An 11,872-nucleotide genomic window follows, 5' to 3' on the forward strand; every position below is an offset into this window, starting at 1 on the left:
ATATTATTTTGAGACAGATACAGCTAACTTTGTTTGACTTCTTATTTTATATATACAAATCTGTCTATGCAGCAACTCTATATTTATTTGTATATATGTATATATGTATATATATATATATATGTATATATAGATGTAGTAGTGTGTTTTTTTTGTGTGTGTTTATTAAGCCTTTGTATCTTATTATTTGATTAATTTATTTTGCTATTTTTTTAAATTTCCCTTTAGATTAAAGTAATACAGTTCCATGATAGGTTATTAACCTGAGCTGCATTCCATTTTCTATAGTCATGAACAGTATGCAATACTCTACTATTTCTTGGTAGGTTGTTCCCCCTGGATTTAGTCAGAGTATTGTACATATCTGTGGTCCTATAAAAGTGTCCTGTCCACCTAAACTTGATGGATGACCGGAACCAAGATAGGGAATGGAAAGTGACTTAGGGGTGTTAACCAATACTAGGAACCAATAAGAATTACATTTCTCATGATTAATAAAAATAATAAACAAATGGAATACGTTAAAACGCGAACAAGGAGGAGCCATGTCCTTCTTTAAAACACTTTGAACAGTTTGATAGAGAGGAGTCAAAAAGAAATCCAGTCCAGTGAGAAGAGAGCGGTACCTCAGCGCGAGGGCCGTGGCTCTGGCCATTTAGCTATTCCATCAGAGTACTGTACCAACTTAATTCTACACTAACTTAGATGAGGCAGAGTCTACACCGTTCAGCTCTGATCGAACTCTCGGATGGACGTTTTGATTTCTTGACTGATGATTGACTTGAATTGCCATCTGCCATTCCTGCTCAAGTTGGATTCGCTTCTATATTTTATAACTTTGTTTTGGACTTCTTCGCTATTCCGTCGCTTTTCCGTCGTTATGGTTTGCATACCATCGAACACTATGAATATTATTGGACAGTTACTGAATGGACTATGCCTATCGTGTTTTATCTTCAAGTTGTTCTCACGTGAGTAGTTGTTAGGCTAGTTTAAGCTCCCGTTTAAATCCCCCATTGTAATCCCCCTTTGTCTAATAAATACTATAGTTGTGTTAACATAGAAAGGATTTTGTAGTTTTCATTTATGGTTGCATAAGCCTACTGACTGAGCAGCGCGTAACTGGAACCCGAGCCCCCACGATGAATTAAGTGACTGTTCGCTTACTATCAAGTAGGGGTAAACTAGGGGTAAACACCCGCTACATATATACATATATATATATATACATATATATACAAATCTATAAATAATCGAAAATAGGAACATAATGTAATATTCGTATCACGCTTATAACGAAAAGTTCCATGATGAGCTATATGCTTGTTACAATTGTTACATGTTCCTATTCGATCTCTGTTATAATTAGTTACCGATTTGTTTATATTGTGTTTATATATATATATACTGTCTCTTATACACATCTAGATGTGTATAAGAGACAGTGTTTGAACCAAAATTTTCCGAGTGTGCATGCATAATATACATATGCATAGGCCTATATACACATTATATATATATATATATATATATATATATATATATAAAAGACGCAAGAGACGAATACAGTTACAGCACATACACTATTGTAGGCCTACATAATACATATTTATAAATATTATGGAAAATTTTAGGTCTATCACTGAAATAACATTTGGAAAATGCAAGTGTACCTTTTTTCATGTCATCTTCAGTAAATATTTCGGCAATTTCTTGCGGTACAGGGTCATCAGGAATCTGGAAATCGAAAATTAAGCAATGATTAATAACTGAACGACCTATTCGTTCTTCATGTATTAATAGTATAACAAAATATAACAGTTTTAAGCAACTGGTTTATGGTGTCAATGTTCATTGAAAATGTCTTCATACTCTCATTTTGAGAGATGGCTATTAAGGCCAACTCAGACAGCGTCGTACGACGCAGCCCGACGCGATTTGTTGTCGCGTCGGGTCTGTGTGAGTCAAACGCAGACGCGATGGTGTGCGTCGGGGGCAGTCGCGTCGTAGAATATTAAACATGTTTAACATTTCTCACGGGTTCTAGGACAATTACCCCCTGGGTATTAACCCCGGAAAATTACCCCCCCCCGGAAAACAACCCCCCAAGGGCAATTACCCCGGGGGGTGTAATATACCAGGGGTAATTGTCCATCGGGTTGGTTTTTCCGGAGGGTAATTTTCCGGGGGATGATTTTCCAGGGGGTAATTGTCTGGACACGTTCCTCACGACGGCTTAAGGCTGTCCCCGATGATAAATCGGGTCGGGCTGCGTCGGCCGACGCTGTCTGAGTTGGCTTTAAAACGTAGGCCTACCTTTGGTACTACGATCGCTATACTTGATACCACGTTCCCTAGCACACTTTCCAGATTCGTCATTCCGAACTGTCTACCGCTGCCCTTATTGGTCGTTCCTGCATGGATCGTCATGCGATGTAACAACACTTTCCCGGCATACTCAGGCTGGTAACGGCCTCGGTAGTAACCTTTCACGTAGAATTCTCTGCGGTTGACGCGATTTCGTAGGTACTTCATCTGAAGTCGGTCACTTCGGTAGCTGTGCTCCCCGAACGTGTTCATGATGACGTCACCGACGATTCGTACGATGAATGCTTCGCCTACCATCGCCTTGAAGGGCCCTCCCTTGACAGCTTCACATAATGTTAAGCCAGCATCGGCCATCTTTTTACATAACTGTTGGTACATTGAAACAAACGAAAATACAGTTATTAAATATTTTGTGTTATAATTAAATGTTAAAATAACAAAAATGATAATATTCATGATAGGCCTATTCAAATAAACTTTTCTCCCTTTGTTTTAATTTTATGTGTTCTCATTAGCTGTGAATATTATTGAATGCACCGACTGTCCGTTTATTACGGTACCAGAGTTGATTCTCCATATGTTTTCTTTAATAAAAATTGGTTAGTTTACATGAAGTTTTTGCAAGCATAAATAAAACGATAACGAATACGGTTACGTCATCAATTTTTTTGACACCCCTTATCAGTGGTGGCGCCAGAGGGGGGCTGGGGCTATACGTTGGGGAAGCATAGCCCCCACCCACGTCGGGGAAGACGATACATTTTGTCGGGGAACAAACAAATAAAAAAAAAATATTTACATGTAATATTCGTTTAGCCACCATATTGTTTGTGTTAACTTTTCATCACAACAACAACAACAATAACAATAACAATAACAAAATGCTCATTTAGATAGCCTCATGATGGTTAGAATACATCGTGATAGGTGAAGCAACCTCGACCATGACAGCGTGGTTGACAGATTTCATGAAAAATTTCCAAAATATAGAATTTCACTTTCAAGAATGAGGATTTGAAAATAAATTAGATGGTTACATTGCATACTCTTTGTTTCTTGCTTTATTCAAAATGTTTTGGTTTTGGAAGCTGATCTCAACATTAGAAAGCATAGAATACATGAAGTCATATTATAGTACCGGTAACTCGATGCCTATCAAATAAGTAATAAAAATTCGCCATAATTCATCAAATATCCGTGGCTTCCACCCCGGCCAATTGAGACTCGATTCACTCCACTAGTCCCCTGTCGGTGCCTTTAGCCCCTCCATCGGCAGGTCCTGGCGCCACCACTACCCCTTTTCCTACAGTAGCATAGGCCTATCTGTCACAACGTAGGCAATTCATGCCTTTTGCATGAATCAAGGATCATATTCAGCTCACACAGCAAATTTCCAAGAATGTTTTAGACACGAATGACGATCATCATTTTCGTAAGTTGCGAATATTTCCCTATTTAGTTTACCTTGTCATATTCATCGACTTTGATGACGTGAGCTACGGCCTCCTTCGGATCCTGTTTGTGTTGATGTATGACGAACCGAACCAGATCCCTTTTTGGTTGGGGCATGCTGTCGACGGAATTCAAACCTGCAGCAAATTTAAAATGGTTTTATGATAGTTTCCTCCTAAAAAAACTCTTCTGGTTGAATTGGAGTAAAAATTGCTCGGCAACCATCCCAATATCTTTGGTTAGTATTACTTATGAGTGTGATCACACGACAATATGAAGAGCAACCGTGCCTTCTTGTTATGTGGCATTTTGGCCTGTACGGAGCTATAAGAAACAGTTTTGAACAATATCCTTCCTTGTAGGCCCATTGCGACCCTGTCTAAGCACGCAATGTCTATCCCCGTTGGGAATTGTATGTTCAAACCTACTAACCCTACCTCATTCCTCATAGGTAGCCTGCCCAAAGGATTACAATAAACAGGCAGTCCACAGCGGCTAGGTCTTCTGTCTATATTCGTATTTCTTATAACAGCACTTTTAACATCTTATTTTTTAAGAGTTTCTCTTGTCAATTGGAAACATCAATCAAAACAGAACCTGCAAAGGCCTGCATAGTGATAGACTACATTTAGTTAATTATTAGGACTACACAAGATGTTTGTTATACAGTAGGCCTACACAATATTGTACTACTAGGGCCTATTCACCTACATTACCGGTTACTAAGGGTTTTTATTTTAAATACCTATCATATATAGGCCTATGTATATCAAGAGTTTCGGCCTACATCGAACGAGGCCTCTAATTCGTCGAAACGTTGTTATATACATATGGAAGTAGGCCTACTAACGGAAAAACAAAACAAACAATAATAAAATAAGTAGGAGGTATATTTAGATATTTTGAACACATTTGGTGGTTGATGAAGTAGCCATCATTCATTTATGATAACATTAGATTCATTAGTAAGTAGGTCTATGTGTCCGGAAATCAAGAGCTTTGTGTTTTAAAGTTTAAGTCAAATAAGTATCAAGCGGAAGCATTTCTTTGTACATACGGTACCAAGGCCGACCCTACGCGATGTTAAATTTATAAAAATATTTATTTTTACCTCCTGCAGCGTTGTATACAAAAGGCTGGAGTCCAAGATGTTTGCCGCTCAAACTAATCTGTGTCTGGCTGATCAGCTTGGTTTCCAAGACATGGGTTAGAAAGAACAAACCTGGGGTTTATTTATTCATAGATATCGAACTTTGTTTAAAGGCACTTTTATTGAGACTTATCCATCAAGACAAAAGAAATGGTATCGATCAGTTTGTCTGCATAATGGTTACATTGTTCATACCAGCAGGCTTTTGAGAGGAGTTTGACGTTTACAGCGCCCTCTTACGAACAATCATCTTCGATCGACAGAGTTGTAATACAAAATAAGACAAAACGTTTATTTTCTATTTGCTGTATTTTTTTTTAATTCAAAAACTGTGCAGTTGTAGAACTAAATTGAAGATTGGTATAAACAACAATGACAGAAGGAAAACTTATAATAAAGTTAATATAACAATTGAATAGCTCATACAAAACTTTTGAATTATTACAATTATCATTATACTATGCTTTGTGTTAGTGGGATTACCAATTATTCTAAAGACAGATGTCTTCACTTAATGAGCCTTGACCCATATTCCTAACTATTAAATCTAAATAAATTATAAAATTTCAATAATAATAATAATGAGAACAATAGTAGTAGTAATAATAATAATATTATAATCCATAATAATAATAATAATAATAATAATAATAATAATAATAATAATAATAATCATAATGTGTATGTTCGATAGTATTGACTGTTTCACAAAGTAAATCTTACAATTAATGTATCTTAACAGCATATGGTTAATATGTCGTATTTTGAAATAATCGTCGTATTTTGTAATACGTCCCTGCCATATTTTGTAACAAACCTTGTCGTATTTTTGTTATACCAGAGCTGTCATAGTTTGTAATAACTCTCTGTCGTATTTTGTAATAAACTGAGCTGTCGTATTTTGTAATGAAGTCTGTTGTGTTTTGTAACACATCAAATGCCTATTTTCTTCTATACTTTGGCAGTTTCTGAGGGATTATATGAAAACTTGTGTTAATGATTTGTTTGGTATTAAGTATATTACACTAAGAGGTCAAAGGTCACATAGTCGGTCGCTCTTTTTTTTCTATAGTTATAGTTATACAGGTTTTGATGGGTTAAATAACATGTTTGTGATAATGATTGTTTAGTGTGACTGTGTGATAAAAAGAGGTCCAAGTAGGTCATATATTTCTCACATTTTATTATACAATAATGAACGTTGTATAAAAAAAATTTATAGATGTGATAACAATGGCTTGTGATTGGGAACCGTTACATGGTCAATTGGCACTAAAGGTCATTAAAAAAATAACCATTATTTTTGTATTATTTTTGAATTTATTAAAAAAAATGGCGTAAGAAAGATGACTCCTGCTTGAGGATCACCAGAAATTATTTTCAAGATCAGAGGTCATTAGCGGTTATTTGACAAAGTTGCACATTAAAGTATTGTATTATATACAGCTTTTGTGTATTATACAGTAAATGAAAAGATTTTTTAAAATATATTACTTTTCACGCGACTTTTTACCTCTTTTTATCATACAGCTACACCAACAAATATTTTATTAAACCAATGAAAAACTTTATTCGCTCAAAAACTGTCAAAGTATGGAAGAAATCATGCATTTGATGTGTTATTACAAAATACGACAGACTTTACCACAAGATATGACAGTTCAGTTTATTAAAATATACGACAGATAGTTATTACAAAATACAACAGCTCTGTTATTACAAAATACGACAAGGTTTGTTACAAAATACGACAGGTATTACAAAATACGACATATATTACAAAATACGACGTAACATACGATACTTAAATTAGAAAATGGTAAAATTTAGTTATACTGTGTCGTTGATTCTAGTCACATCTTAGCATTGATAATTTGCAAACAGGACGGTTTATACGGTATGTGCACAAACAAAGCTAAGGCTCACAACGTTTAGTCCTGCTGTTGTAGGTCATTCCTTCACCACATGAACGGCTGTAGCCAAAACCAGAGCTGCAAAAAATGAACTTAGTGCAGTCACGAGGGTGAGGGTAATTCCCGTCCGGCTTCCCAGTACACGTTTCATCCTGCTCGTTACATCCGGGTACTTGTGATCTTGGTTCGCATTTCCCAGTTTCTGAGCTGTAGGCATATCCACTGTAGCACTTCCGAGAGAACTGCATTCCATCTTTACATATAAAAAACCGCGAGCAAGAGTTCGGATCCCGCGTCACGGCATCTTCGCGGCGGGCACACATGTTAGCCTCTGGTTCCGCACACTCAGCGACATGACGACTATTTCTGCAGGCTAGACGCTTTTTGTCAAACGCTAGCCCTTCGGCGCATGACAAATGGTAGGTAAGATGTCCAAAGCATTTAAAGAACTTATTACAATCGCTCGGATCCCGATAGAGACCATCTTGTTTGTAATCACAGAAAGGGTTGTGAACATCTGTGGGTATATCACATCCAGGGACGTATTGCGGATACTCGCACCGCTTTGTCGGTTCGTTGTACACTAACCCGCTAGGACAGCTGTAATGATATGGAACACCATTTGAACATTGATAAAATCGACTATAATTATCTGGGTCACTGTACAATCCATTAAACTTTCCATGACAAAAACCGTTACCTATGATGGAAGAACAGGCACCAGTTGATGGTGGGTAGTCGCATCTATGCTTGGAAGCGACGTATACTAGACCTGATGGACAAGACCGTGTTATTAGTATTCCGTTTGAGCACTGTAAAAATTGTTTGCAATCTGAAGCATGTGGATAGGTATCAGTCGAGGTTTTTGTACAGAATCCACATCGGTTGCATGAACACTCTGGTACATTCGATTGCCAGTCACATACACCTTTATCTCGATTATAAACCAGGCCCACTGGACACTTGAAAATGTACCGTATGTGCGAAGAACACGTGAAGAACTTCTTACAATCGTTAGGATGTCTGTAATTTCCATCTGGACGATCATCACAAAACCGACCGTCATTCTTTCCAACAAATTCACATTCTGGTACATTATACGGGTAGTCACATTTGTCATAGTTTTGATTATATACCAGACCTTTCTGGCAGTACTGGATGTAGTCCTCTCCACCAGAGCATTGGTAGAACTGCGTGCAGTCTTTGGGGTTTCGGTAATTGCCATCTCTTCTCCGATAGCAGAAGTTGGACTCTAGATGGCAGTCTCGAATCTTAGAAGGGTAGTCACAGGTATCCGAATGCACATCGTACGCTAGTTTGCCGGGGCACTTCTGCACGGTCAGTCGGCCTCCGCTGCATTGGATGAAGCTTGAGCAGCTTTCCGGGTTCCTGTAATTTCCATCCTGTCTCCGTTTGCAGAAATTCTTCTTTCCCGACAATACTAAAAAAGAGGATATTTTTAGTTTTCGTTGATACATCACTATCAAACAATTCTTTTATTCAACAAATGCGATATTATTACTAGATTATCAAAGTAGGCATATAAACGATGCACAGCATTCTCTTTCAACTTACTTATTTCGCAGTTTTGTCCCATATACTTCTTTGTGCATACACAAGTATATCCGTTGAACTGATCAAAACAAGTGCCACCGTTCATGCAGGGTGAGCTTCGACACTCGTTGGTCTCTATAATGAAGAAAGAAAAATAGTGTTACGTAGCTATGATCAGCGTATTTCAGCTAGTATCAGTTCAGACAACCAAACAAATCTGAGATACATGATAGTACGGCTTTTTTGCTAAATATGTAAAACTAATCATAGCTATATTAAATAGTTTTGGTTCAGCAGAGCCGTTCCTCTTAGGCCACTTAATTCATAATATGAAAGATTTTAAAGTTGGACGATGTGTAAATTTCATCTAAATTCACAACAAAAAAAGTAATATAGGCCTATTTTGTCATAATAATACATGTTTCTAAGAGATGCTCGGTAAACAAATCAATTTTATGATTTCTAGGGTGTTGGGTTTAGTCGTGAGAAACAACATCCACTCGATTTTATACCTACAAGATTTGAGGCTGCTTTCTTTCCTCCATAATTAAGTGACTAACTAAAGATATGAAGATCAGAGTGAGCCATCACGAACTCGTGAAATTAGAAAATAAGCATGATCCTATCAACCAAGTTTGTAATATATTCCAATTTTTAAACTTTTAAAAGTAAGATAAAGTAGAGCCGTAGTTACCTCTTTCACAGTTAACGCCTCCGTATCCCTCTCGGCATTGACATCTGTAACCATTGATTTCATCTTCGCAGATTGCTCCGTTTTTGCATGGCATACTGTAACATTCGTCGATCGCTGTTTAATTTAAGAAGATATCTGTTAAATTATGTATCTGTTGATTGATCATATTACAGAGTATTTCATTCAGTGAGCTTGGATTTCAGTAAAAATGAGTAGGGCCTATACTCAAACTAGACTTACATTTGCCTTACTTGTTAAAGAATCACAAACGATTAAAAAATTAATAAGTCAATCAATAAGATGGGATTCGAACCCATGACCAGATTTATGAACTATTACCTGTATTAATTTAGATAATTGATTTATGTATTAATTCGTACATTTTATCTTTTTTTTATAACACTTAATAGTTTTACCTTGTTCGCACCAACTTCCTTGATATCCCAGAGGGCAGTTGCACCACACGTTCCCGTTCTGAACTATGCACTCAGCACCATTTTGACATATGTTCTGTTTGCATGGCTCTCCAATTATCACTGAAGTAAGATATTTATAATGGAAAAATATTATGATAATATTAATAATAATATTTTATATTTTATATAGCGCTCCTTACCGGAGTCTCACAGCGCTTAAAAAGTATCAACTATGGAAAAAGGTGAGTTTTAAGCAGATATTTGAATTGAGAAAGAGTTGGAGCAGAAAGGGTGAATATGCATAAAAGCCTTTGGGGACAGGTGTTAAGTTTGTTTTTGGTGAACATAGTATGAAAATAATCAAGTTCAGAACGCAGGCCGGTACGTAAAAGAGTATATAGAGTTATGGCATGTGAATCCCATTGGGAATAGGAGCTAATTTTCCTTCTACCTACGATCTCTATGTTGGAGTAAAAACAGAATAAAATAAATAAATGAATAAATAAGTTTATGAAGGTAAGATGGAGATGGAGGTGATTTAGACTTGCCACAAGTCTGTTATTTTTTTTAATTATTTTTCTCATTCTGGACAGCGCCACCAACGAGAAAGTTAATTTAGAGACGGAATAATCCGAAAAAAAAAAGAATTTGAGTATGGGACGCCATTTAAATTAGGTATGGCGCGCACTAAGTGCAATAGAGAGTGACTAACACAAAATTAGGGCCTGGAACCCAGGCTAGAGGTAATTATGAATTTTTAATAGCAATAGTTGTCCTATGGTCTAAAAACGATGCCCACCTCACGTGGTTTTAGCATAATTAGTACGATTACACACCCCTATAATAGATCTCTTAAGAAATATTAAGAGAGTAGCAGCCTTAGCTCAATCGAAAACTGGTGGTAGTCACTTGTGTTCAGTTCAGTTTTTATTTTACCAAATATAGGATAAATAACTCAAATTCCAGAGTGGTGGGGAGACCAGTGTATGAGCTACACTCGTATAAGAAATTGGCCACCTCTGTGTGTGCCAACCAAAGTTAAAAGAATATACTCACCATTTCCATCAGCAGGTTTAGAACTTTCTACGTAATTTATTTCCACTACCGTAGATATAATAATTAAACAAATATGCCTAAGCATTATAAAATGCCTTTCTGAAGAAAAATTTGTTGGTAAGACCTATAGACAAATAAACATAGGGGCCTATTATGAATCTCTCTGATTTTTCGTTTGCTTTTATATACACTTATTTTGAGTATTTTTGTACTTCTAAGAAAGGTTCATTTTTCAAGTTTAAAATATCCACTTTGTATTATAATCCAAGTGGGACGACCTACTCATTACTAAACAGCACTTACCAGATTAAATGTGTCAAAGTTTGTATTGTTTCCTTGGCATTGGCCATGTAACAAGTGCAATTGAGTTATATCGAGGATTCATAGAAAACAGATGCCTTGAAATTAAGAAAATAAAAACAATATTGGTGTAATTATGTGAATTCGGTCTTGCTTCTTTTGTTTTTGGCTTTTCTGTTCTCTCATTTCTATTTTGAAGTTTATGTTCCTCTTGCCCCCCCCCCAACCCCTTTCTTTGTTTCCTTTTCCAAGAACTTCTCCACTGGCGCATAGAGATATTCTAGAACGCAGGGTCCCCTGTCGGGGAGAAAAAACACAATTCGTGGGAGACAAAAAAAAATGTAGGCCTATGTATTTTCTACATAGGCATATTAGTAGACTCTAAAATTCATTAACTTAGCCCTGAAACTCCTAAATTGACATATTTTTCGGGGAACAACTTTCGGAGGATTTTCAGCGACGCCCGACCACGCACAAGTTGCTCTCGTTGGGAACATCGCCTCACACCCCCACCCCTCGTCTGACAAATTCTGAAGCCACCACTGGTATTATGTGCCATATAATGTGCATTCTATTCTAAGTTTGAATTTTATTGGATTGTAACTCATTCTTGTAAATATTCACTATAAACTTTAAAAAAAAAACATTCAGAAAATGTAATGAGTAATCATAATATGATGTCAGAATTATCTTGCAATGCAGTTAGATGATAACCAAGTGCATTTGAATTCGCGGTCTCATTTACTATACGTGCATTCTTTCTGTATATTACAAAGTTTATCATCAATTTTCTCCATCTATATAAGCATGTATTCATCGGTTATTGAAAGAAACTATTGAATATCTTGAATTACTTACCGTATGAGATGCAGTTATGTATTTACTTGCAAAACTTGTATTATGAGAAATCCAAAAGGATATACTATTACTATACAAGATTGGCCTCAGAGTTTGATTGGTAGGGCAACCGAATTGTAATAAGAGGGTCCTGGGCTAGGATTCTAATTAG

General features: G+C 36.5%; 2 protein-coding genes across 3 annotated transcripts in view; both read right to left on the bottom strand.

Annotated features, from left to right (window-relative positions):
* The window catches only part of LOC117114378, a 16,875-nt gene extending 11,779 nt beyond the window's left edge, over positions 1-5,096 (bottom strand). The window contains exons 1-4 of one of the 2 annotated variants that reach the window (XM_033258036.1): positions 4,892-5,096; positions 3,793-3,917; positions 2,317-2,694; positions 1,674-1,737 (exon numbers count right to left, since the gene is read on the bottom strand). In XM_033258036.1, the coding sequence (XP_033113927.1) occupies positions 1,674-1,737; positions 2,317-2,694; positions 3,793-3,897 (547 nt within the window). In that variant the 5' untranslated portion in view covers positions 3,898-3,917; positions 4,892-5,096. The remainder of the gene's footprint in view (positions 1-1,673; positions 1,738-2,316; positions 2,695-3,792; positions 3,918-4,891) is intronic. The other variant, XM_033258037.1, reaches the window with a different exon arrangement.
* Positions 5,097-5,224: 128 nt separating this feature from the next.
* Positions 5,225-10,753, bottom strand: LOC117114379 (neurogenic locus notch homolog protein 1-like). Its single transcript, XM_033258039.1, has 5 exons — positions 10,564-10,753; positions 9,508-9,627; positions 9,092-9,205; positions 8,419-8,532; positions 5,225-8,284 (listed from the first exon to the last, which is right to left on the bottom strand). Exons 1-5 carry the CDS (start codon positions 10,646-10,648, stop codon positions 6,846-6,848), a joined length of 1,872 nt encoding a protein of 623 aa, XP_033113930.1. The 5' UTR covers positions 10,649-10,753; the 3' UTR covers positions 5,225-6,845.
* Between the last annotated feature and the right edge of the window lie 1,119 nt (positions 10,754-11,872).

The sequence above is a fragment of the Anneissia japonica genome, unplaced genomic scaffold (assembly GCF_011630105.1).
Source record: "Anneissia japonica isolate Jap-2015-1 unplaced genomic scaffold, ASM1163010v1 scaffold1231_len1163931_cov198, whole genome shotgun sequence".
NCBI lineage: Eukaryota > Metazoa > Echinodermata > Crinoidea > Comatulida > Comatulidae > Anneissia > Anneissia japonica.